The 27,965-nt window shown below is 35.8% G+C and overlaps 1 protein-coding gene across 2 annotated transcripts; it reads left to right on the forward strand.

The window, feature by feature from the left end:
- FAM174A (family with sequence similarity 174 member A) lies at positions 1 to 25,715 on the forward strand. Of its 2 annotated transcripts, XM_068533968.1 has the most exons (3): positions 1 to 603; positions 13,331 to 13,465; positions 25,221 to 25,715. In XM_068533968.1, the coding sequence occupies exons 1-3, from the start codon at positions 164 to 166 to the stop codon at positions 25,222 to 25,224; spliced, it is 579 nt and encodes a 192-aa protein (XP_068390069.1). In that variant the 5' UTR covers positions 1 to 163; the 3' UTR covers positions 25,225 to 25,715. The 2 variants fall into 2 exon arrangements, with proteins under 2 accessions (XP_068390069.1, XP_068390080.1); XM_068533979.1 differs by lacking the exon at positions 25,221 to 25,715 and having other exon boundaries at positions 13,331 to 13,469.
- Positions 25,716 to 27,965: the final 2,250 nt, after the last annotated feature.

Genomic DNA, 27,965 nt, shown 5'->3' on the forward strand with positions numbered 1-27,965 from the left:
TTCTCCCGGCAGCTGTAGCCGCTGACGCTTCTGCCACCTACTGTGGCCGGGTCTTAGCCCGGGATTTGATCACCCTTCGTTCTTCACTGCGCCCATGGTCCCACCTGGAGTCAGGGCGGCGGGCCCGGCAGCTCCCACGTGGTGAGAGGGCGGTCTGGGGAAAATGAAGGCGACGCACTGTAGCTGCTGCCTCAGCCACCTGCTCGCCTCCGCCCTCCTGCTGTTGCTACTGCTGCCTGAGTTGAGAGGGCCCTTGGAGGTACTGCTGCAGGCGGCCGAGGCCGTGCCGGATCCCAGGTCTCCGGACCGTGGGCCGCGAACCCTGCCACCTCTGCCGCCCGGCCCCACAGCTGCCCAGTCCCCGGGCCGCGCTCCGGCCGAAGCCGAGGGACCACGGGGCGCCGAGGGCGTCAATAGCAGCACTCCCGGGGCGGGACTTGCAGCAGAAGACCCAGGCGGGAAGGCAGGGGAAGAAGGCCCAGTGGGTGGCGTCCTCGCTGTGAGCCCCAACCCCGACGACAAGCCCATGACCCAACGAGCCCTGACCGTGTTGATGGTGGTGAGTGGCGCGGTGCTGGTGTACTTCGTCGTCAGGACGGTCAGGTGAGGCGAAGCCTCGATGAGCCTCCCTCGCAGGCCTGAAATGGGCTATCTTTTGACCTGGCGTTGCCCTCTTCCCACCCCCAGTATCATGGGTGCCTGCCTGAGTGAGAGACTGTGAGGATGAATGTCTTAAAAGCCTGTGGTACCTTTGGGAGTATTTAAACCACCAAGTAGTTGCTCCCTTTCATTTATAAATTATAAATTAGTACCGAACCTCTAAATCAATCTTTATTTGAGTAAATTAATAATAATGCAGCATGACCTTATTATCTGAATACTTTATTTTATAAAATGTAAAAGAAGAAAAGTTCTTTTAGCAGTAGTTTCTTAGTGTTGACTTTTAACCCACCACCTTAGTAATTCGGTTGTACCACATGAAATTTCTTACATTCCACCTTTTTTAACCGGGAATACTGACAATTTTGTATGATTCAATCTTTGTCATAGTCCCTATTAGAAACATCTAGCATTCATTTTGCATGGCACTAAATGTTTCAATGCAAAGTGTTACCGGTTGCATGATAAGATGGAAAACTGATACCTATGCGGGGGGGGCGGGGGGGGGAGGGTGGGAAATGTCATAAATATGATCCTGTTTTAATATTGGTACATATGTTTAATATCCTAACTATCCTATCCTGATTTTAAATTTACAAAAATTTGAATTAGTAAATGGATAAATCTGATATCTTACACACAAAAAACCTTTGCAAAGTGAATTCATCTATAAATCTAAGTCATTCAAAAGTTTAAACTTACAAATGAATAGTTTTTTGAGCCTATTCTTACTACAGAATGTTAGATTATAGAATTACTTAAATTTCAGATTTGGTACAGATATGGACATGTAAATGACATCTTTCACTTTACATATGATAAAACTGACCTAGAAGAGTCAAGTGGTTTACTTTGTGTCCCATGGAGTCTAATGACCATCTACGATTGTAAAATCCATTGTTTGCTTTGTTTGAATTTTTTTCCCATTAACATGATGTCTGTGTCCTAATCTATGATCAACCTTTTGATGAAGTAGACCAGGTCTTTATGTTGTACCAGGTTATGAGTAAAAGTAGAAGACTGTCACTTATTTTTCTACTCCTCTTAATGCCTCATCAAGTAGAAAAGGAATTATATAATTCAATTAGTGACATTTGTTACTGTTGGAAGTAACTTCCACTTGCTACATTCCATTGTTACTGAAGTAAAGTTATTTTATGGCATCAATCATGATATTAAAATATTTCAACTATGTAGTAAGACTGATTTGGAAAATCTATAATAAAGCCTCTTTAACTGGGTTAGTTGGGGACCACCTCTCTGAAGAGCTGACATGCAGAGCCAAGACCTCACTGTTAGAAGGAGCCAGCCAAGAGAACAGCTGAGGAAGCACTGTGTAGTTTCCTCCTGTATAAATACAGTAGAGGGTAGGTTTATAGGAATGCACTGGTTTGTTTTCTAAACTATTTCACATTTTTTCCTGTAACTGCCTACCCTCTACTATTTCATAGATTTCTTTAAATGGATTTATTTAAACTGAAAGTTTCCTTTTAAACATATCTATTTATTATTTTGTGAACAGAAAACCAACATCCCTTGGCTTAAATAACTGATTGAAGAAGTACAATGTAAGCCAGTGGTAGACATGTGGTCCAGAGAACCCTGGAGGGTGGGAGCGTTCTCTGAGACCTCTTCAGGGGATCTGCAAGATCAAAACTATTTTCAAAATAATACATTCTAAGTTTATAGGGCACAAGAAGTTCATTGATACAGTTTCAAATTGCACATTGCAACTAGCTTTTAAGAAACTACCTCTTGTTGAGTTTTGGTGTACTATCAAAATAGCATAAACACCAGTATCTGAAAACGCTATTAAAATGCACCTCCCTTTTCCAAGCTCATATCTACATGAACCTGGATTTTCTTTATATCCTTCAACCAAACAACACATTGCAAATGATTGAAGGCAGAAGCAGATATGAAATCTAGCTGTTTTCTATTTTCTCTCTTTTCATTTTCTATCTAGTTCTTTCCATTTACGCCAGACATTAAAGAGATTTTAAAAAATCTAAATCTATGCCAATTTTCACCTTTTTCTGTTTTCTTTTTGATAGTATATTTTTCACAAAAAACTATGTTAATATGTAGTGGATTTATTCTAATTTTAAAAAGCAAATGATATTTTAAAGTTTTCTTAGGTTTAATTAGCATATTAATAATCCACATAATTGATATATATATAATCCACATATTTATAAGCTCTTTGGGGTCCTGAATAATTTTTAAGAACGTAAAGGAATTTTAAGATCAAAACATTTGAGAACCACTGGTGGAAACAATATTATTTGAGTTACATACTGTTGGTTCACAAAACCCAGCAAATCCAGGCCCACATTCTGTTAAAGAGGAAGTTAGAAAATGAGGTGTTACAGACATATTACCACCAAACTGAGACTTTCTTCTTGATATAAAGAAATATTAGAAGAAAACTGAAGCAGTAATTACTTTTCCCACTATATAATTGTTAGTTAATGCTGTCTGTATATTTCCTATAAATATCCAGAGTATCCTAAGTATTATGTTTCATACACATATAAATAATGGGTCTGATGATAACTTTTTGGGGATGATCTTTTTTCATTTTGCTTCCACCTTATGTATAATCTTATATATAATTGTTTATCGCCATTGATTTTCTATCTTCATTTCTGTAAAGCTCGGAAGGGTACAGTCTTTTCAGTCTGATTCTGTTGGATGACTCACTAATATTGTGTGTTAACAGCCAAATTCTGAACCTATGGCTAAGAAAAACTGGACTCTTTAACCAGCATCTAGTACATTCATTTAGTCCAAGTCCTAAATTTAGTTGGCCACCTGATGTCCAAAGCTTGACTGATGCTAACAATGTCTGGGCAATGTTCAGAGCTTATGCTTTTTGCTTCCAGATTACGGGATGAAAACTATTCATTTTGGTGAATGCCCATTTTGACCCCCCAACTTCCAAAATAGTCGTGAGAATACCGCAGCATTATTTATTTGTGCCAAGGGGGAAGAATGGGCCAAAATCATCATTTCATTAACTCATATGTGAAAACACTGAGAATATTTTACTTGTAAAGTACTTGAACTCCATGAAATGTCCATATTGTTTTACTTTAATCTAATTCAGTTATAATGAATCTGTAACTAGAGATAACTTCCCCTTTGAGTCTGGAAATGTTCCAAAGAACAATTAGATTCTCTCTGTAGAAATTGAAATATATATAGAGAGAGGGAACAGAGTAGGCTTCCTAAGACTAATACATAGTCTTTCTGAGAAGAGGCTCATTGTCTGTCTCATTCTCTATTATATCCCCAGTGCTGAATATTATGTACAAAATAGGGTAGGCCCTGAGTAAGTAGTTGCCTAATTAATGAGTGTTCTTAGTTCTTGTCGGGGATCAGTGTGAGTCTGGGGAAGACTCAAAAACATGAGAACAAAGGCTATTTACTTACGATTTTTTATCCAAGGCTAAGTACAGTGTTTGCACTCAGACATTTAGTAAATGAACTAAGTTTGATTAGACTGAGAAAATAAATGTTTGGGTAGGGAAAACAGTTATTTTATTACATTTTTCAAAAGAAATAACATTCTCCATCTTTCTCCTCCTGTACACTTTTCCTTTCATGCTTCATTCTAATATTAAAGGAATATTAGATTACTGCTTCTGTCAGTTACTATTTTAGTTAAACACATAGAACAAGCCTGGCTAACTTAAACTAATGGGGATTTACTGGAAGAATGCTGAGATCTCAGAAAGTCAAAGAGAAACTGGAGAATCGGTTCTGGGAACAGGCAGAAACTAAGTCAGCTTAGGAGACAAGACATCAAAATACCACACAGGTTTCTTTGCAGGAACATACCATTGTATAGATATGCAGTAGTTTTCAGTCTCTTGGACCCTCAGCTTAGGAATCAAATTCCATGGAAGGAGAAATAAATTAAGTCTATCTATTGGCAGAGGTGGTGGGAATCTTAATTGTCATCTCACCAGACTGTTTACTGTGGTAGAGATACTACCAATAAAGGAATATGGGTGCAAGAAGGAAAGGAATACCGTCACCAAAACAACATATTTACACCTCCCTGATCCATCTTTGCTCTAGGAATCAAGGAGGAATATAAACTATTCATACCCACCTTGCTAGATATTTTTTAGCCTAGCAGTTTAAAACGCCAGTCCCTATGAGTGGCTCAAGAAGTGTCATGCAATTTGACCAGCAGTCTGTAAGGTCACTAATCACCTCCAAGCTACCAAATGTTCTTTATTCTACCAGAAGGGTCTTTATTCTGAATAGCTCTACTGCATTTGTTACCAATCATTTAATTCTTGAGTAATTTTCCTCTATTGGCTTCTGTTCCTTTTTACTATTTTAACCCCTTTTCAGTATAGTCTTATGGGAAGTCAGACTTTCTGAGTTCTAATCCCAAGAGCTGTGTACTCTTGGGTAAGTTACACAGCAGCTCTAAAGTTCAGCTCAGGTTTTGTAAAATAGAGAAAATGATAGTATTTACCAGAAAGGATTGTTTCAAGGACCTATACAAAGTACTTAGCACAGTTCCTGGCACATAATAACTGCTCAATGAATTTTACTAGTGATAATGATTATTTTTTCTTATCACTCTTTTCTGATCTCTTCCATGGATCTTTTCCGTTTTCTCTTATAATAAGGACAAAATCTAGGCTTCTGAGAGCGCTTCTTTTTATTTATTTATTTGTAATTGAATGAAAGATTCCTTAAATTCTATAGTGATTTACAATTTTCAAAAGTTTCACACAGATGATTTCGTGCTTCTAAAGCTATCTCTTTAGTCTGTTCTTCTACATATGATAATAGGGTTTTCTGTATTTAAGCAATATTTATCATGTGCAGTTCTGGGAGATAAAAGTAATGAGGTTAATTTTGGGGGGAATTTGGGCCAGGGTAGTGCTCCCCAACCTTTTTCGTGCCATGCCACACTTAGAAATTGATATTCATGTAGGGTAAATGCTTGAGACTATTTGCCCTGATCTCTGTCAACCTTGGACCCTGTTAGCTATTCCAAAGGGCTAAGGAGATCTTTGTTTTGGCACATCAGTAAACCATTTGCGTGTATGACACAGTGGTTGGGAAGTGTTTATAGAATGGTGCTGAATGTGGACTATGTAAAGAAATAGTAAGACAAGTTATCATATGGGCCACCTTTAAATCCAGATTCTTAAAATGAAGAGAATCATAAGGAAACATACAAGTAGGTGATGGAACACTGGTAACCTAACTCAGAGAAGCTAGGATGCTCAATGCCCTTATCAGTTAGGAGGTTTTTACCTGTGAGTAATAGAATATCCAATTAAACGTGACTTTAACATAAGGACATGTTTTGTAGTTGTTTCTTATCATGAATATGAGCAGGCTCAGGCTTAGTTCAGTGACTTTGTGAGATTATCAAGGATCTGGCTTTTTCTATCCTTGTCTCACCATGGGATGGCTACCTCAGCTTTAAGCATTATGTTCCCACACAATAGTATCTCAAATAGGAAAGAGGGAAGGGGGCCTGAAAAGAGGCCTTCTCTTCCTATGTTCTTTTTTTATCAAGGAGAAAAATCTTTCCCAGAAACCCCACTACTTGAGTTCACCCCTTCTATCTCATTTGTCTGAACTGCTTCATCTACTTAGCCCTAGACAATGACTGGCAAAAGGGAAATTATATTTTCATGATTGGTTGCACTAATTATTATGATCATTATGTATCTCTTAGGGCTGGGCTCAATTGCTGTCTAACCAAAATCATGGTACTGTTAAGGCAGAAGAGAGTTTCCTTTAGGATAAACAAAAAGCAGATACTGTTACAGTGATCAAAACTAAGAGATGGCCTAACCAGAAGATCATAAATGTACTTATTATTGTAAGTAGCTACCAAGTCATTACTTTTTACCATGAAAGGATGGAACCAGAAAATGCAATTCACTTAAAACAATATATCCAGACTGGTATAATGTAAGATCATTGTGTAAGGGATCAGAAGACTGTTTGGTAGCTAATTTTGGACGTTGGTTAGAATTACTTTGAATCATTAGGATTGTTGTGAGGATTACATCAGGTAATGCTTGCAAGCTGCTTAGCTCAATGCCTGACATATGTGCACACTCGGTAAATAGTAATATTCTTAGTGAAATTTTTCTGTATCTAGAATTGCTATTGTAATATATTTGGGGGGTTTTACAGTATTTTCTGTAAAAAATGTATTTCCCCCATACCACAGTCTGTGGTATCTGACCTCTTAAACTGTAATCAGCAAGAGGTTAGGTCTGAGCCAGAGGGCTATTATCCAAATTACAATTTAAAAAGTGGCTAGATCCCTTAGGTTTTGCTGTGGTATGGTTCTGGAGATGGTGTTCTTTTAGGCTTCTCTTATACCAGAGGTGGTGATTTGCATATAAAATTGTAGGTGTCTTTGTTATACAGAGAAAATGCAAGATCTATTGTGAATCTGAATATTTCAGTTAAATAATTTAACAGATATTTATTAGGCATATGCTTTATGCCAGTCCTTGTGTGCTGTAGGCAGAGTGATAAGAACAGATCTATTTCCTGTTCCTATGAAATTAATGGTCTAATAGGGAAGATAAAAAGTTACAAAAATAAGTGTGCAAGTACATCTTTGATAAGTTCTTCAAAGGATATGTGCATGGGTGGTATGGAAGCCAGTAATAGGTGCTTGTGACCTAGCTGGGTAGATTAGGGAAGCCTTCCTTGTAAAATGAATAGGCAGTACCACAGCAATATTGTGGTGGCCAATGTCAGAGAAAGCATAGCTATTATGAGGGAATGAGGGAAGGCTTTGTCAATGGAGTATAGAAAGTGAAGTAGAATGTAGAGTCAAGAGCAAGGTAAGGCTAGAGAGAAAAATATGAGCCATCCTGTGTTGAACTTTATAGGCCTTATTACAGAATCATTTACTGCCAAGCAGTAGGAAACCAGTGGTAATTTTAGAGGGGAGATTGGTGAGTGACCAGAGTAGACAGAGGTAGACAGTTATAAAGCTATTTTAATAATTAAGGCAATAGATAGTAGCAGTGGTAAGCACTGTAAGTGAACTTCAGTGATTCTCAGGAAGTTCAGTCAATTGGACTTTGTGATTGTGGCAGCCATGGAGGCACACTGATCAAACCTCCCTTTAAGAGACCCTGCTGTGGGGATAGCCTCTAGCTTCCACAGCTTTGGATCTGTCACAGCATCCATGCCAGTGCCATGATTCCTAGACCTGCTTCCAGCCAATGATTGAATGTAGCCAAATCTGGTCATCGTGACTGACAGAGGACTCCCTTCTCTAATAGGCAACCTTTGCTTAAGGACATACCATTGGTCTGGTCAAAACTTTCTCAGAATTGCATTGCACTGGTACTGCTGTTCCTATCCTGTCATCCTTCCTTTCTACTCTCACACATGTCAGACCTGTATCACCCTCTGTAGGATTTCCTCCTCATCTCCAGCTCCCTCCCTCTTTATCCTTCAGAAGCCTTTCCCCTGATAAATCTGCTGCATACTGTATTAGTTTGCCAGGGCTGCTATAACAAAGTACCACAAACTAGGTGAACTTAAAATTTTATCACGTCACAGTTCTGGAGGCTAGACATTCGAAATCAAGGTGTTGGCAGTGTCGGTTTCTTCTGAGAGTTATGAGGGAGTGTTCTGGACTGAATGTTTACGTTCCCCCCCCCCCCAAAATTCATATGTGACTGTACTTGAAGATAAAGCCTGTGAGGAGGCGAAAAAGGTTAAATGAGGTCATAGGGGAGGTGCCCTCATCTAATAGGGCTGATCCCTTGTAAGAAAAGGAAAAGACTCCAGATTGCTCTCTTTCTCTTCCTTTACACCCCAAGAAGAGATCATGTGAGCACACAGTGAAATGACAGCTGCCTACAAGCCAAGGGAAGACGCCTCAGAATGAAACCTATCTTGCAGGTACCTTTAGCTTGGACTTCCCAGCCATAAGAATGGTGATAAATAAATTTCTGTTGTTTAAGCCATCAAGACTATGGTATTTTGTTATGACAAACTGAGCAGACTAATACAGAGAAGGTTCTGTTCCAGGTCCCTCTCCTTGGCTTTTAGATGGGTCATCTTCATGTTCACTTGGTGTTCTCTCTGTATCCATATCTGTCTCCAAATTTCATCTTTTTATAAGGACACTGGTCATGTTGGAGTAGGGCTCATTCTAATGACTTCATTTTAACTTGACTGACTCTGTGAAGACCCTATTTTCAAACAACATCACATTCTGAGCAACTAAGGATTAGGGTTTCAACATATGAATTTTCAGGGGACACAATTCAACTCATAACATACTCGTCTCTTATTGGTGTCTGCTTCTTGAAAAACGTGACATTTCAGTGATGGATTAGGTTTGGTGAATGGGAGATGAAGATGAGAGAGATTTCAGATAAAATAATTTTTACTGTGTGTTATATATTGGGTTGAATTTCTTCATGAAAATCATAGACAACTAAAATTGTGGCTCACCAATTTTTATTTAGTTATGTCTCAGTGCAAAAAAAATGAGTTCCAAAACCATTCTTGATCAGTAATTCACTTTTCTTGCCAAAAAAAAGTCAAGGCAAACAAATTCTGTATCATTAGTCGTACCTTTATTAAGATTTACTCTGCTTTATCATGATGCCTAATCATATAGGAGAGTGTATGTCTGTAAAATATACACTAAATACTATATTCCTCAGTCAGTTTTGAATGCGTAATAGAAGAAATTAAGGAATAATATTACTTATATAATTCCTTACTTAATAATACCCTACAGGCATTCAGTTAAAACAAGAAAATCAGATCGGTACAGCGAGTTACAGCAGGTTACGTTGATTGGTTTTCCCCCTTTCACAGAGTAGTAAAATGAAAGGGAGTTTTATTCTGTTGTGTTTATTTTATGTGGCATCATACATTTTTACATAAAATTTTATCAACCTTACTTTAGTAGTTTAGTTTTATCTTTCTACTGTAGCTTTTACATGTTATTTAAACAGAAATAATTCTTACCGACCTGAGTATAATGGAACATAGAGGAATCTGCATCTATTTTAGACAGCTATTTGAATAATAACTTGAATACCTGGAAGGTATCTGATCAAGATCATTTACCTGTGATTGCCATGTGATGAATGAATATAAATCAATATAATAATAAACCATATTGCTATTTTCTTTTGCCTTCTTAGGCTTCCGTATTTTCCTCTCTACACATGTATAGATGAAGTCCCAATTTTTTTGTTAACTGAAGAGCCAACAAAATTTTTTTTCAGGTTGCAGTTATGCGTTTACTATGTCTGGTAGAAAACTGTGCATATCTATGATTATATGTATGTAGTTATTAACATACATGGACAAATTGGGCATCATGAGCTTAATGAAAACATTAATGTGTAGGAAAAGAGCCATAGCTGTTAAAATTGCATGAATTTTAAATCCTCCTCTCCTTTGTTTAAAAATAATGTACACTGCATATTAAAAAATGGAAGTAGCCTTTTTACTTAAAGTTTCAGTATATTTTTATGTGTATTGTATTTTTCACTTAATGTTTATTAGTATTTTAAGTAGGCGGTTCATTGAATCAGCCCAATAATTTTAAAGCTTTATAAGTGTTTCTGGCTTTCCCTGAGAAAAATCACTGCATATGGATGTGTTTTATTATATTTGATGTTTTTATGGCCATAAAGCTGTCATGACCATGTAGCCATCACCGCCTATATCCTTGGACTTAGGAAAGACATTCTTAGGGAAGTTGCATTTCAAGTTTAAATTCTATTTAACAACATATAGTTTTTTATTTGACTTATTCTTGTATGAATTAGTGACGTTTACTAAAATACTAAATTCATTTTAACTGAACTGCATTCCCCTATTTATTTGGTGCCTGAGGGTGCACAGTCTTTGCATATGAAGTTAGTTCTTATTAAAGAGTTTGGATTCAGAAGGTGGTATTTATATACACGTTAAAAGACAGTAGAAGCTGAAATAAATAATAAAGTGCTCACACCAATGCAATCAAATGTTTAAACAGAAAGAGAAAACAGTGTTATTGGGCAGATTAGATTAGCCACTCATTGAAAGATTGGAAAATCATTCAGGGTATGATGATGACCTTGGAAGTGGAGAAGAGTGTCAGCTGAGATAAATGTCAAAAGTCCTTAAACTCTATGTTCATATCATTTCCTTTTTAAAGACTTGGCAAGGTATCCTGTGACTGACAATGACCTGGTTATTAACATATTGACTATTTGATATGTAATATGTGACCTGAAGGAATCTAGTTTATTTCCAAAAATAATTTCACATGACTGAAAAATGCCAGAATGTTTGGAAAGCCATATGGTTTAGAAAACTGAGCAACAGACTGGCAAAAGGGAAGAGAAGAAATTATGACTCTGAATATTCTTAACTTAAGCTGCCAAGTGGCTTCACTCATTCTTATGTATTCACTTTTTAAAATCAAAGCAGTGCGTGCAAATGTTATTAAATCATGTGGTTCAGAAAGACCAACAGTGAACTATAATTCCCCTGTACCTTTCTATTCCTACTTCCAGTGTCAGTACTTCCATCATTTCTGTTCTTAGTTCTTCTGTGAATCACTTTCATCAGTCTAAATCAGAGATTGGCAAACTGACCCATAAGCCATATCCAGTCTGCTGACCTGTTTTGCTAAGGCCTATGAGCCAAGAATGTGTCTTACATTTTTAAAGCGTTGTAAAAAATCAAAATAATAACTGAAAAAGTTAAGATGAATATGTGACAGAGACCATATGTGATGTACAGTGCCTAAAATATTTACTGTCTAATCCTTTACAGAAAAAAGTTTAGATTTCTGGTCTACATAAGGTATGTGTGTGTATGTGTATGTTTATGAGCATACACACATATTCAATACACAGAAACATGCACACATATATATACTTGTAAATTTAACAACCTAAACACATGTAATTTTTCACTATATAAAGATAGGCTTATACTTCATACCATCACCAGTTCTACCTCATTTTTGCCAGTTATTAGTATTAACTCTTTCACTGGTTATATTTGTAGCTTTAAATACTATACTTAAACCTCGGTTTCCTTTTCTACCGTCTTTGGGTGGGCATATAGAATAGATTTTTAGGCAGTGATTAGTGGAAATTATCTCGGTTTTTGCCTAAAGTTAGTAATACTTTGTAAATTTTGATCAGCCAGGTACTTTATACCCAGAGGCTAGCACAATGCCTGATGCTTAGTAAGACTCAAATATTTCTTAGTAAGACTCAAATATATATACACATGGGACAGTTTGTCTCCTAGGGGTCCCCACTATCATTTTTACAGAGGCTCGTATTGCTCTATACTTGGTGCTATAGTTGTAGTATTTCTTATCACACTTATTACATCATACGAAGTGAGTCAGAATTTAAGTAAACTTATTTGTTATTACGTGCTATCTTCTGTTTTGTTTTTAAACTCCCATAGATACTTGTGTGAAACATTTTTCTGTGTGTAGAGTTGAGGTTGTTACCTTGGAGGTGATTTAGGCATTGATTTCAGGGTCAGATTTGGATCACTGAACTAGAATATGACGTCACTCAGACCCTCAACAAATATTTAAGGAGAATCTTAATCAGACACTGTGCTACAAAGTAGCAATACAGTGGAGAACATGATAGGCATGGCTTCTCCCCTCATGCAACTTAGTGGGAGAGACAGGCAAATAAACCCTCAAATAAATACATACATAGCACACATAAATGCAAGCTGAGATAAATAATTTGAAGGAAAAGAACAAGTTATTTGAGAGAGAAGGAGACAGTAGGGTTCTAAATCATGAGACGCCTTCATATATATACAGATAATAGTTAAATATTAAAATATTTTCTCTCCTCTAGAGCAGTAGTTCTCAAACTTTAGTTTGCATCAAACCCACAAGGAGTGGTTGTTCAAACACTGGTTTCTGGGCCCCAAATTCAAAGTTTCTTACTCACTAGGTCCGGGTGGGCACGAGGATTTGCATTTCTAATAAGCCCCTAGATGACTGTCATTCTCCTGATCCAGAGAACCACACTTCAAGAACCATTGATCTAGGATAGTGGCTTTCAGTACATTGGAGACACTTGTAGAACATTAATAAGCTATTGATGCCTAGTTCCTATCCCTGGAAATTATAATTTAATTGTATGGCGATACGGCCCGAGAAAGGAGCTTTTTAAAATACCCTAGGTGATTCTGATATGCAGCCAGGAGTCTACACTACCTAGTCTAGAATTTGCGTGCATATATACATACCGTTTCATAGCGGGGCAGAAAGTACCTAACGCTGCACAGTGGCAAGAAGGCATGGAGGAGATGGGAAAAAGGCTGGAACATAATCCTTCAGTAAAAATATTGTACCAGAACTAAGACTTGAGGGATTATCTGTCAACGTTATAAGTGGACAGAAAGAGAAGATAGTATGTCAGACAGAGGAAATGGATGGCACACAAACATACAGGAGAAGCTTTTGTTTAATTAATAATCCTAGGTGGTAAATTGGTTTCGTTTCTGAAATGTAACCATTCTGATATTGAATGCCTCCAATGTCAGAAACTGGGATAATTTACTTTTAGTTTACAAGTAAGTATAAAGATCATCTATACCATATTCAAATAATTTTTATTCATTAATATGTTCTATTTAATAGGATGAGAAGAAGAAACCGAAAGACTAGGAGATACGGAGTGTTGGACACTAACATAGAAAACATGGAATTGACACCTTTAGAACAAGATGATGAGGATGATGATAACACATTGTTTGATGCCAATCATCCTCGAAGGTAAGTTGAGCAGTTTAATTCCATGAGTCAGGAGGTACTTTGACAAGTAAACTGAAAAAATAAAGTAGAATTTCATTTAACAGTTTGTATCCTAAATGATTATTTTCAGTTCTGTTTAATGTTCTTTGTGCTACCCAACCAATAGCTCACATTCGCATTGCTTTGCTAAAAGAGATGTAAACAATAGAATGTCATCCCCCAAAGAAATCACTATTGTAGAGATCCTTGAAGAGCTTGGTCCTTTTAACTGCTGCATAATAATAATTGTGTGTGTGTGTGTGAGAGAGAGAGAGAGAGAGAGAGAGAGGGAGGGAGGGAGATTAGTAAACTTGATTTTCTTTTTGCATTCTGAAAATATTTTGGTTTTAGTCTGGGTTATTCTATTTGTAAACAGTGTTTTCAGCAGAATTGTGAGACTAATGGTCAGTGGTCTGACAGTGTGGCTATAATGTCTATTCTCAGATCTGTTCTCACTGAGTGTTAAGACCTTTCCTAAAAGGTTTGGATAAACAAAGTTATATGGATATAGACTAGTTTCAATGCAAATGGAATGAGGAAAGGAGGCAATAAAGGTTCCACTCAATAGGGAAAGACATGTTGGAATAGAGGAGGAATTAGTTGGATGAAGGAAAACTGGAGTCCAGAATCAGGTACGTATAGAAAGAGTACAGGAATCTGGGGGTTAAAAAAAAGACTCAACAAAAATTGGGCTATTAAATCAAATACATATGAGCTTTTAGTTGCTGGTAATTCATTCATTTAATAAAAATGCATTCATGAAATGCCATAAAATAGTATTAGAGACCTGATATATAAACATGAACAAAACAATTGTATTTGTTCATTAGGGATTCAGTCTCTTAGTGAAAATAAACATGAATAGAATATATAAAAATGTTTTTATTTAGAATATTCTAAAGTTTATTTAGAACATTCAAATATACCCCCTGAAAGGCCTTAAATTGCCTATAAAGTATTGTACAATGCCCATTAAGTCTAATATTGCCAGTTGTTGACTGCTTCTTTAGGTGTGAACCAGATGAAGTTGCTCGCATGCGTTTAGGAGCCACTGTGTGTAATAGATACTTATCTTTACACCCTAGAAGGACAGTAAGAATAATTGTGAAATACAGCCGGGAACTGAGACTGACTGAGGGAACACCTCACCATTTCTCTCATCTTGGGCTCACCCTACAGAAGGTGCTCATTGAGGAGGATGGGGGGTGAAGTCTCACTTTTTATATAATTATTTTCCTTTAATTTTCAGCAAAGTTTTTATAGTATTTAAAAAGTGTGGTATTTGTAGTATTTTAAGAAGCTAAGTGCATACGAGGTACCTCTTCTGTACACACACAGAAAGGGAACACAAAAAGGGAAGCTGTTGACTTAGGAAGTCGGGGTTGTTTCCAAAGAGGAACTGAATTTGAAGCCCAGTTTGTCTATTTTAAGTGTGCTTGACAGTCAGCAGCAACCACCCAGAGCTTAGTAGTTGTGAAAAATGATAGTTGTTCAGAATGCAGGCAGCAGAAAATGTCTGGAATGCAGCCTGTTGTGTGTGCACATGTATTTATACGTGCAAGGTGTTATACCTGGGGATCAGCTGTGACAAGTCATGGGGATGGGCAAGGTCTTTTTTTTTTTTTTTTTTTTTTTTTTTAGGAAAATTGGAAGGGTTTTGTAGTCTTTTAAGGAGTTTGGTGTTGCCCTGCTATCATTGGAGAACTATTGATGCTGCTTGACTGGGGTATATGTAATCAGATAACGAGATCTGTGTTGTAGTAGTGGGGAAAGTGGCCTAGGAGTGATGAAGAGGGACAGAACTAGGGAAGGTAGGAGGGGCATAAAGAAGGGGACAGTTTCCATGAGATATAGTTACCTGTAGCCATCTTTTATTCTGTATCTTGCTTCATCACAGACCTTTCTCCCATATTTATCCCTCTCTTATGCCCTGCTTCTCATGAATCTTGCATTCCATTAGAGAGCTAGACATTAATCAGAGTTACATAAACAGAGAAAGAATAAGAATAGGGTGGTGTGAGAACATATAGTGGGGGCACAGAACGTTTAACCAAAAACAAATGGTCCAGAGAAGCCTCTTGGAAGTGACATGTAAACTGAGACTCGAGACATGAGTAAAAATTAGCTAAATGAAAGGTGGATACAGGGGCAGGAGTTGGAGACAGAACTGCAGTCACAAAGTACCAGAAGCAAAAGAGTATAGTATAGTGTATTCAAGAAACTCAAAGAAGTTAAGTATATGCTATATTAATATGTGTGAAATAAATGAATGGGTGGATGAATGATTTTTGAGCTTTGAATGCAAAAGGAAGAGGGTAAGGCAGAACAAAGAATCAGAAGGCAGGCTGTGATCCATGTTAATCAGTTAGAAATTATTCTACAGGTTACAAAGAGCCACTTGGAAAATTTTAAGACAGGGAAAACAATCAAAGCTATAGTTCGAAGATTACTGTGCATAAATTGGAGAAGAGTAAGATAAGGAGTAAGGTGACCAGGAAGAAGACCCGTTAGATGGTACACGTACATGGGGTGGCCTGTGCTAGGTGATAGCAAGAGAAGTAGAGAGGAGTGAATTATTCAAGAGGCTTTGAAAGGTATTAACAAGATTTAGGTATTGTGTTTGGGGGGGTGAAAGAGAAATGGTAATAATGGAGAAGCAAGTTTTGGGAGTAATGATAATGATAATTATCAATGATAATTGATAGTGAAATCAGCTTGAATTTTTTAGTATTATGATACCATTTACTTAAAAAACTTAGAATAAACTTTAACGTACATATGTCTAGATTAAGTAAGGAGAACAGCACATTGTTAAGTGTACTTACCTATTCATTCATTCATTCATCCAATAAATGAATGATGTAGCAGCTAGTTTATACAGCAACTATTTAATGCCTGGCACTAGTCTAGGTGCTTGGAACACATTAAAGCAACAGAATAGAAAAGAAAAATTTTTTAAATCCTGACTTTGTGAAGCTTAGCTTCTAGTGGGGAAGAGGTGAGATTGGGGGGTTGACAGTTCATTTTCATTTTTACTTTTCCTTCGATATACTTCTGTGTTATTTGATTTTTTTTCTTCAAAGAGCATATGTTCATACATTACTTAAAAAGAAAAACCTTTTTGTCTGGGAATAATTTCAAATCTACAGAAAAGTTATAGGAATAAAAATAGTGCAAAGAGTATCCTAAACTTTTTATCTAGAATCACCTTTCCTTAACATTTTACTTTATTTGTTCTCTTGTGTTCTCTCTTTCACATACGGAAGAATGCATCCCTCTCATTTTATATTTAAGTGATGTTCTGGTATTTCCTCATAATTAGATTCAGAGTATGCATTCTTGGTGGAAATACTACATAGATCTTTCTACATCCTTCTCAGGATATTGTATCTGGAGACACATAGTGTCCATTTGTTCTTCAGTAGCAGTGGTATTTGTGATGTACCTCTTCAAGGTTTTGTCTAATTTCTCTAGTATGCACTGTTTTTTTCCCCTTTGCAACTAATAAAGAGACATTTTAAAATCATGAAAATATTTTGCTTATCATCAAAATTTCCCCCTAGGTTTAGTACCCATTTGTCGTGATTCTTGCCTGATCTAATCTTCACTATGATAGTTGCAAAATAATGATTTTCCAACCACAACATTGCCTCCATATTTACCATTCAGCATGAACACTGTACTGTAAGCAAGAGCTTACCCTCATTTCTTCTTTTTCTACCTATCTGTGTGCCTATCTAACTATCTGTCTATCTATCTATCTACTTACCTGTCTACTTATTGACATTATGGAATCATGATTTTCTCTTTTTTCAAAGGTTTATAATTCACTGATGTACTTGCCAGTGGGAGCCTCTTCACGCTGGCTTCTGTGCCCTTGTGACTTGCTCCCTTTTTTTTTTAAGCACTTCCTTACATTTTGGCCTAACAAGGTGTTCCAGGCTCAGTTTGTACCTACCCTGCTACAGCCATGAAATCAACCATTTCTCCAAGGAGGCCTAGTTCCTTTGGGTACTAGGTGAGCCCTTTGTTACTGGGCATCCTTGCTTCTTGGCCCTGTCAGCAGACAAGCTTATGAAATGTATACATAAGCGCACACACACGCGCACACACACACACACACACACACACACACACACACTTGTGCACACTTATACATGCATATTTGCATATATGTGCATACTTTAGATATTATTACTTCACACCTCCCATTCTACCATTCCAGTCTATCCCCACTGGGTTCTTTCTTGCCTTCTTCCTTTTCCATAGTGGCATTTTTCTTGTTCATTGTGTTAAGAATGTTTCCCGGCAACATCCTGGCTCCCAGCAACATCAACACGTTTACTTCTTTGCTCAGTCTTATAATAAAACTAATATAGTTTCAGAATTGCTTTGCCTAGAACACTACAATAAACAAACCTACCAAGAAGAGTTTAGGATTTGTTTGCAGTTTTCTCCTCAGAGCCTCATCCTGCCCAGGACTGAGGGTAGTCAGATACAGTAAGTAATTTGGCTTAGTTCTTTTTTTTCTCCCCTCTTCTATGTGGTTGTAATAGTCATTTGAAATATAATTTAAGTCATTTGCTTACTTGTTTTAGATTTATCCTGTCCTTCCCATTTTTATTGTTTTTTTTTTAATATGAAAAACACTAACATGCTTCTAAAAGTAAAAACTATACCAAAAATTTTAAGAATATACACCCACTCACTCTCTGGTACACTCAGAGAAGTAGCACTCCCTCATATCCCTTCCACTCCATTCTTCCCATCTCACCCATTGTAGATAATTGGCTTCATTATTTTCTGGTTTGTCCTCCTGTGGTTCTTTTGATAAAAGTTGGTTGGAATATGTTATTTCTTATGTTTCTCTTCTTTCTTACACAAGAGGTAGCATATAGTGTATATTCTTTTATATTTTTTGGTTGCGCTTAATAGTATCACCTGTAAGTCATGCTACATAAGTTCATAGAGATTTTATTTTTCACAGCTACATAGTACTCCATGTTGTGTATGTATCATGATTTATTGAATTAATTGCCTATGCTCTGATGTTTAGGTAGTTTTCAATGATTTTGCAATTACAAATTATACTGCAGTGAATAAACCTGCACATACATATTTTTGTATTGTTGGAGGTGTATGCTCAGGGTAACTTTATAGGAGTGGGATTATTATCAAAGTGTGTGAGGTCAGTTTTAACCGTGAATATTGGAGGTGCCTTTGATATCCCAGAGGACATAGTAAATTGGATGGATTCATTTTTTCACTAAGAGCAATGATAGACTGTCTGCCATGTATCCCCAGGCACTCTACTAAGCTCTGGGGATACAGTGGTGAACAAAAATGGACAAAATGCCCAGCCTCATGTAGTTAACAATAGATATACATACATAGGCCAGAAATACAGAACAAAGAAGTCTGAGCTAGACTTAGGATTCCCAATTATTGTTTTTTGACCTTGCTAAAACCAGAGGTAATGCTCTTCTCTAAGCCCGACCTACTTTTTCACCTTTTAAAATGAGCAATAAAATGGATATTTCAGGGTGCCAAGAAGCAAAGACCAGTTTTTCTATTCCCCTTTTATTTTCTTCTTCAAACAGCATTAAATAACACCTACACTGATTTTAGATCTCTACTGTGATTTTTTTTTCAAGGTCTATGCACACATGGACCTCTTTTTCTGTCTCTCACTTTGAGGAAGGTGGACTCATTTCTTTTCTAGTAATGGACAGAAGTTTCAGAGAAGTGTGGATAGAGGTGTGTTTGTATTCCTATTACCTTCTGTAACTTAGAGATTATTTTCTGTTGAGATATACAGTCCAAACTCTATTACTTCATTTGAGGTAGATTCAATGGGCAGGACTTTCTCTGATCTTCCAGTGTTGGTATTAGATATTAAACATGCATTATGCCATCAATTTATTCAACATTTCAAATTTATCTTGTGGGAAAGATGCACAGATCTTCCTCGACTTACAATGGGGATATGTCCTGATAAAGCCAGTGTAAATTGATGATATCGTAAGTCGGAAATGCATTTAATATACCAAACTTAACTGAACATCATAGCTTAGCCTGGCCTACCTTAAATGTGCTCAGAGCACTTATATCAGACTATAGTTGGGCAAAATCATCTAACACAAAGCCTATTTTATAATGAAGTGTTGAATATCTCATGTAATTTATCGAGTACTGCACTGAAAGTGAAAAACAGATTGGTTGTATGAGTACAAAATGGTTTTAAGTGTATCATTTGTTTACCCTTGTGATCACATGGCTGATTGGGAACCATGGTTCCCTGCCACTGCCCCACATCACAAAAGAGAAAAGATCATACTAGCCTGAGAAAAGATCATAATTCAAAATCTGAAGTATGGTTTCAACTGAATGCATATTATTTTCACACCATGATAAAGTCAAAAAAAAAATCGTTAAGTCAAACCATCATAAGTTGGGGACTGTCTGTATAGATCCTATTGTAACTCACTTTAATAACAGCTGATAATCATGGTTAATGCCATTAGTTGCTCTCAATAAAAGGGAAAAATCAATACTTATATGGAGAGTGTATCACAAGGTCTTTGTAGGCCCTGAAAGAGGATTTTCAGCAAGGGCGTCCCAGAGCAGTCATATAAATGGTAGAAAAAAGCAAGGGAATGTATGACAGTGGTAGAGAGAATGTCTTTAGAGGTATAAAATCAGGCAGGGGTCCTATCACTGAGCCAGGGGGAAACCTGGACACAGTGGGATAGCAGAACTATAATAGGTGTAATTATAATAATCACTTAATAGTAAATACCTGCCTTAGTGCAGGATGTACCAGACACTGTGCTAGGCTCCTTAACAATGAAATCATCAAGACCATCTTGCAGGGTAGTTTCTATTGCTCTCACTTTAAAGATAGAAAAACTGAGGCTCAGAGAGTTTAAGTAATCTAGGCTTCTCTTCCTGCTGCAATCTCATTTCATTTTTCAAATATTTATTTGATTTATACCCATAAAAAGAATAATTCTAAACTCTGTTCATTCTATCTTCTATACAAGCACTCGCTATTATTCATTTTTCAAATGGGGACCCCCAAAATTAGGAATATAAATATTATGATTTGCCTGCCTTGCCAACTGCAGTGCAGAATCATATTAGTCTACAGTATAACTGCTGGTGATTCTTGTTGGATCATGTCTTACTGATGGTTCTTTCATTGTTTAAGTGCTTTCTAAAATTAGTTCATCTTCATTTTCCAAATTCTATCCACAAAATAACAGGAAGCAAGTCATTTCCAGAGAGGTAAATTAATTTCCTTGCTTACAATTTAATCACAGTATAAAACTATCCTTTTGTAGTCAGCTCTTTCTGAGAGGGGTGTTTTTAATGTGGCTTTTAGTACATAAAAATTTTAATAGTAATTGTTGGTGGCTAGAACTTGGAGTACTTATTTTTAACTTTTTCTTTGCATTAGATTGAACCATATGAAACTGCTAGTATATGGTTTAACCTAAATTTCCTGAAGGAAGTTTATTATTTCATGTAATAAGATATAACAGGTAGGGCCAACTCCAGGCACAGTACATCAGGGCTCTGGCTTCTGTTCTTCGTGATCCCCTTGACTCTGACCATCTTCACGTGTGGGCTTCATTTTGAGGCCAGTAATTGGATGGTGCCAGCAGTTCCTATAATCCTGCCCAGAATAGTAATTTTCAGTGGAAGTTAGGGACCAGCTATCTTGTGTCTCCTTTTTAGGAATGAGAATAGTTTCCCCAGAAACTCTGTTTAACAGAGTTTTGTTCTTGTTTTTGATTTTCATATCGTTGGTTATGTGATCATTCCTGAACTAAACCCTTGCAAGAAAAATGGAAGTACCATGATTAGTTCAGAATTATTATCTGGGGTTGAATGGATATTGAGGAGTTAACCATCCTTACCACTAGATTTAAGCATTGAGGTTAATACAATCAAATTGGGAAAATTTGTAGGTATGTGGAAAAAAATAGCTCAAGCAGTTTAGTTAATATGACTTCTCTTGAATTTGCTATTGATATCCTAATTTTGTATATTAGAGGTAATTTCTTTGGTTACTGAAACATTTTGTGCAAAGGAATTATAAAACTGAAAACCAAATATCAATTCTTTAACAATTGTGTAGGACGTTTTAGCTCTCTAAGATAGAAAAACCGATGAGTAATCAGAGACAGCTGTATATTAACTAAAAATTACCTTAATTTTTCTTAAAAAAATGTTGGAAATAAATACTCATAAGCAGTCTCAAAAATGCAGTTTAAAACAGTGCTTTACAACACAAAACAAGTGGAAAAAATACCTTGTTATTCTGTTTGATTTCTGCTGAACAGTAAAGTTACTGTTATTATTTTATATTGATGTACACTAAAGGACATTTTGACAATCTTGGTAGCAGCTTCTAAAAGCTAGTACTGCTATCATTTTCAAGGCTATTCTAGTGATTTCTGCCAAGTATGTAATTTTAAAAACTCTATATTTGCTTTTTAGCTACTTCCATTCTGCTTCATTAAATTTAATATTGTATTGTATGTGTTCATTACATTTGTGCTCAATGTTACTTGGCCACAAAGTGTTTTCTGGTTATTAACATCAGCATATCATAGTCAGGAAGCAGATTTGATATAAGTGTGTTAACCAGAAACTCTCATTAAGAAGATCTTATTCAAACAGTTATCAATTTGAAAATAGTTCTAATTTCTAAATCACTACTTTCAATGTGGAGCATAACATTTTATCAGAATAAACACTAAGGTTATTCAAAGTAAATAGAATATGTATAGGAATATGTCAAAGTACTAATGCTTATTTTAGATAGAAATTGGTATTTAAGGATGTCCAGTGTGTGTTACTAGTAGGATAGTCTGTAGTTTACCCATTTAAAGGGAACTATGCTGTCCTTGTCATTATTAAAACAGGTAATAAAAGAGAACCTTCATGTAGGGTTTTGGGGTGTTTTGTATATTTTACTTTTTTGTGGACGTTGAGCCTTAGAAGAAAATTTGCCTTGCTCCATTCATCATCACAGTGTCGTTATTGGTTAAGAACATGAATAATTTGTATATTATTTCAACAAATGATATGTAACATTAAATTCAGTTTGGTAATGCTGTTTTCTCATCTCAGCACATGGTCTAGAGTTGCCCTGTCTAATTTGATAGCCGCTAGCCATATGTGGCTCTTCAACATTTGAAATTTGACTAGTGTGACTGAGGAACTGAATGTTTAATTTTATTGGGTTTTAACTAATTGAAATTTTAATTTAAATTGCCAGATTGCTATTGTGTTGGACAGTACAGACCTAGAGCAAAAGTGTTTGACTGATCTTGTCTAAACTAATTCCGTCAAATGGAAACTTACAGAACAGTTGAATCACAAGTTTCTGTTCATATAGCAGTTGATCTATTTAATAAAATGTTTACTTACTGCTTTGGTTCAGGATTTATATTCTGCCGTGACAGTCTGGATTGCAGACTCTCTGAGGTATATAGTGGGATAGCTGGGCGTGGGACGCAGAGCATAGCCACCTGTAAGGTTGATTTATGTGAATGGGGTTGCAGGACAGTACAGGGACAAGGACCTCAAGTTTATGGACAGAAAAAGTCCTAAACACAATTATTAAGGCATTAACCTTTCCCAGCATTCTCGGATAGTGTTCATTCTTTAAAATCCAAAGACATTATCTCTTCTTTAAAAGGACCAGGGAGAAAAAAAACTCCAGTAATCTAATATTTGCAAATGTATTTAAATGAACAAAGAATAACAATACTCTTGACTACACTAGGACAGTTTTTCCTTTCAAACTTGATTTGGTTTAATAGCCATTTTGATAGTTTAAGATTTTCCCAGTTAGCTCTTAGTTTGTCCTTGAAAATGTCTTTTTTTATTGTATCATTGCATAATGTGTAGAGACAGAACATTCTTGAAGCTTGAAAAATACTCAAACTGAGGTTTCCATAAAATGTATTAATACTACAGACTTGCTTTACCTCATAGAAAAACATGTGGTAAAAATATTTAACATGAGATCTACCCTCTCAAATTTTTAGTTACGTAATACACCATTGTTAACCTTAGGTGCAATGTTATTTAACAGGTCTCTAGAACTTATTCATCTTGCATAATTGAAACTTCATACCCTTTGAGTAGCAATTCCCCATTTCCCTTTCCCCTCAGTCCCTGGTAACCACCATTCTACTTTCTGCTTCTGTTAGATTGTCTATTTCTTGCTACAAGTAGTAGAGAACCTAGAATTACAGAGACTCAAAAGTCTTTCTCCTATCATAAGAAGTCTGCAGGAGTTGTCTCCTGGCATCCATTCAATGGCAGTTGGATTACAGGATCTCTACATCTATGCAGTTTTCCCAAATCTTTTCTGATGTTTGTTTTATCGTGGTTATATGGCTGCTTCCATTTTAGCCATCACATCTGTATTCCAGAAAACAAAATAGTGAGAGGCAAGAACCCAAGCCACATCTGTCTCTTTATCAGGAAATCAAAATTCCTCAGAACGGTCCCCTTCCCCCCAACAGACTGCCACCCTACTTTGCTCACAAAAAAATCAGTATTTTTATTAGCAAACGAAAAGGAGATAATAAATATTGAGCAGACAGCTTATAATATGTCACTCTGGCTATTCAGAGTATTTTCTGAAGGTTAAATTTGGCAACTGGCAAAAGAGAAATGTTGGGTTTGGAGTTGGGGGTCACTAAATGTAGGCATGAATTCCGAGGAATTATTGTTCATGAGTAGCAGGTTTTTTAATGACCTTCAATATATATTTTTGAAAAGCTTAAATTTACCCTCAAATTAAAATTTATTAGAATCTCATTAGCTTGTAATAATCTAATCATCTAGAGCTCTATTATAGATTGCTTAACTAAAGATTCAGACAAAACAATAAGTTGGAAGAGAGTATTATTCATTCTCATAGGTATCTCCAGTGAAGTTCTATATGTTAATGATGATTATAAAGGACGATTTATTAAGTTAGTAAAATCTGCACACCTTTGGCTTTGGTTGGACTAAGTGCTTTTGGTTGTAATGGCTCTTATTAGCAGAAGTTTCTTGGAATCTATGGATTGGATTAAGTAGCAGTAAAGCCTGATGTATAATTAGAATTAAAGTCTATAAAAATATGTGATGAAAATATAACCTCATATTACCATAAACTAGTCAATAAGGTAAGAAAATGGGCAAATTTGGCCATTAGATAGTTTAGAGAAAACTTTATCTTCTGTATGGATAAATTTTGTAACTGTATTATAAATATTAAAAGTATTTTTTATTCGTTTCATTGAATATACTTCCAGGCCTGCAGCTTCAATTAATCCTCATTTCTGAAGGTTTAGACATAGGATCAGTTAATAATTGTGTTTATAGAAACTATACATAAATAACTACATTGCATACTTAAGTCAACTAAAGTTGTTTATGAATATTATATAAGGATGTAACTTATGTATGACTATGAAATAGCCTTTAATTACCCACAATAATTATATATAAAATTCCTTTGAAAAAGTTAGAATTATAATTTGAAGAATAGTATCTGATATAATTAATATAGACAAAGTAATCATGTGTTTTATTGGTGCCATTCATGATCATTTCCTTAAATACTTTCATTATCTTCTGTCATTTCAAATCTTTGGGAATATTTTTACATGTGTTTAAATTTGTTCCAGGATGGGCATTTATCGCATTTCTTTTTTCCTTGCAGATAAAAATGTGCCTTTTGATGAGAGGACTTCATCTTTCTACAATGAAGAGCAGAATTTCTATGTTTAAGGAATAAAAAGCCACTTTATCAATGGGGGGGTATTTAAGTTACATATATTATGATAACCTTTAATTAATTTCTTGTTGCAATAAATACTGTATCATTTTGTTATGTATTTCTCTGTGTAGAAGTGCTCTTAATGGGCTCAGAGTTGTTGGGAATAAATTGTACCATAATAGAAATCTGAAAATTACTTTAAAGCACGGTATTTTCTGATCAGTTTTTCTTTCTTGCTTACCTTATTATTGTAAACTGTTTACATACTAATCAGTTAATTTTTTTTTTTTTTGGCCGGTTAAGGTTTTTTGGGGGTTTTTTTCCTGGAACTATAAATCCCAACAAACAACTGGTGTGTAAAAATAATTTAAAAATTTCTTTACCAAGATGTATTTCCCATTTTTGTGGGGAAAAGAAGCCAAATTTATTACTTTGCATTTGGGTTTTTTGAATATTAAAAATGTCTGAGTTGTATGCAAAACAATAAATATGATTTAAAATACTTTTAAAGTGGTACAGACTGTGTTTACAAGATAAACGCAACACTATAGAATCACATATTAACATATGTATTTTATTTGATTTCTAGAAAAATCTGTCAAAAAGAGTTATTGTATTTTAGCAACTTCCTTGTTAAATTATGATACCACTTTGATTGGATATTTCGGAAACCAGTGAATTTCAAAGCCATTTAATATATTTACAGTATTGTGAGAGAGAGAAGTAACGGTGAAAACATTCCCATCACATTATGACATAGGAGAGTAAGGAATTAAAGTATGTGCATGGACCTTGGAGTCAGACAGACCTAGATACAGAGACTGACTTCATTATTTTCTGAACATGTATTTAACCCTATTGAGCTTCAGTTTTTCACATTCTAAAAATTAGAGGAGAACTTATAGGAAAAGTATGGGTCACAAACTCCTTTGCCAAGAGGGGCCATGGAGGTAATTAAAATGTGTGTGTCAGGATAGGCTAGTTCATATAGTAGTAACAGATGGTCCCCAAGTCACAGTGGGCTAACAGCAAAGATTTATTTCTCATTACCCTGCCCATTTGTTACGGACTGTGATTCTGCTCTTCATTGTCTTTTCTCCAGGGCCAAGGCTGATGGAGAAACCTCTGCCTGGAATACTGCCTCGTAGCTAAATGTCCACATGTGGTGAACTGCATGCTAGTTCACAAGCTTCTGCCCTAAAGTGATATATTTCATTTCCATCTACATTTTATTGGCCAAAACAAACCCTGGGGCCACTCTAGAGTTCAGCAAGGCAAGGTTAGGTAATCCTCTAGCAATGAGGTAAGTTGGAGTATTTGGCCACTTAAAATGCCAACTTAGTTTTACGTATATGCTAACTGGCTTACCACAGTGAGCCGAGTCCCCCTGATGTCAGTGTACTTGTGTATATTGTGTAAGCAGGAACTAAAGAGAAAATACATTTCCTCTTCTAAAGGGATCAGCCTTTGTTCAGCTCCCACTAATAGTTATTATGAGGAACTATTTACCCAGTGTTGCTTAATATTTTAGTTTTAATTTCGAAGAGAAGCCAAGACTCCAGATTTCTTATATGAAGTTTCCTCATTTAAAAATGTTAATGTTATTAAAACAGAACATAGCTTTTGATTATATTTAGCCCCATACCTAACATTTTGTGATATTTGAAAATCATATAGCATCTTAGAAGTAGTGGTAATTCATATAGCAATTGCTGTTATTTATAAACTGACTTTTGCATTAAAACTAAATGGAAGTAAGAATCAAATCTGTCAGAAAATAAGAAAACTAGCTATTAAGATAACGTAAAGCAATGATAATTTTCATACATGATCTCCAACTTGGCTTTAAAAGGAGAAGGTTACCCAATGTTTTAAGCTGTGGCAGCAACTTTATAAGAAATATACAGTTTCTCTAGGTTACTACTTTAAAAAAGAATATCTTTTAACTGAATATGAAATTCTGACATGTTGGTTAAAAACGCTCTTATTTCATTACTTTCATATAGTCATTCCTGAACTGCAAATCTACTATTTTAATCATCATCATAAGTCACACTTTGATTAAAGTGCCAGATAGTACACAAAATTTTATTTAGCTATGTAAATAAATTTTCGTTAGATGTGTAACAAGCATGCTGATAAAATGGTTAGGATTTTCACCTACAAAGCTAAATATACATTATAAAATAGCTGGTGATATCTTGATGTTTGAAAACATGTTAACTATTCTCCTTTCCCTTTTGTACCTCCTTTTGGCTGTTTTATTAGTAAGAGCCTAACCAAGAATTAGAGATCAATGGAAACTAGTGTAATTGCATTCATAGCTCAGGAGGGGAGTAAATGGAGGGAAAGAATAGGTTTGGAGTATATAGCCGTTCTACACTTGATCTGGAAGCCTGACCAACCACTGCATGTGGCTAGAAAATCAAGTCACTTCTTTCTGCCTAATTTCTCATAATTATTAGGTAAGTAACTACTACTGTGAAATCAAATCCTTGGGTTGGGTACTCAACCTACACCTTGTCAGCTTCTTGCTGGTTCTGGAGTTTAGTTGTTTACCAAGGATATAATCTATTACCTTTTATCAACTATCCTCTTTTTTTTTTCTTTCTTTTTTTTTTTTCTATTTTAGTTTTAGTTTTATTCATTTTTGCTTATTCAGTATAGTTTTACCTAATTTACTTTTTA

Source organism: Eschrichtius robustus, chromosome 2 (assembly GCF_028021215.1).
Source record: "Eschrichtius robustus isolate mEscRob2 chromosome 2, mEscRob2.pri, whole genome shotgun sequence".
In the NCBI taxonomy this organism is placed as follows: Eukaryota; Metazoa; Chordata; class Mammalia; order Artiodactyla; family Eschrichtiidae; genus Eschrichtius; species Eschrichtius robustus.

Coding starts and splice junctions, on each gene's coding strand:
- FAM174A (XM_068533968.1), top strand. CDS start 164: ATGAAGGCGACGCACTGTAGCTGCTGCCTCAGCCACCTGCTCGCCTCC. Junction 604..13,330: donor TTCGTCGTCAGGACGGTCAG/GTGAGGCGAAGC, acceptor TCTATTTAATAG/GATGAGAAGAAGAAACCGAA.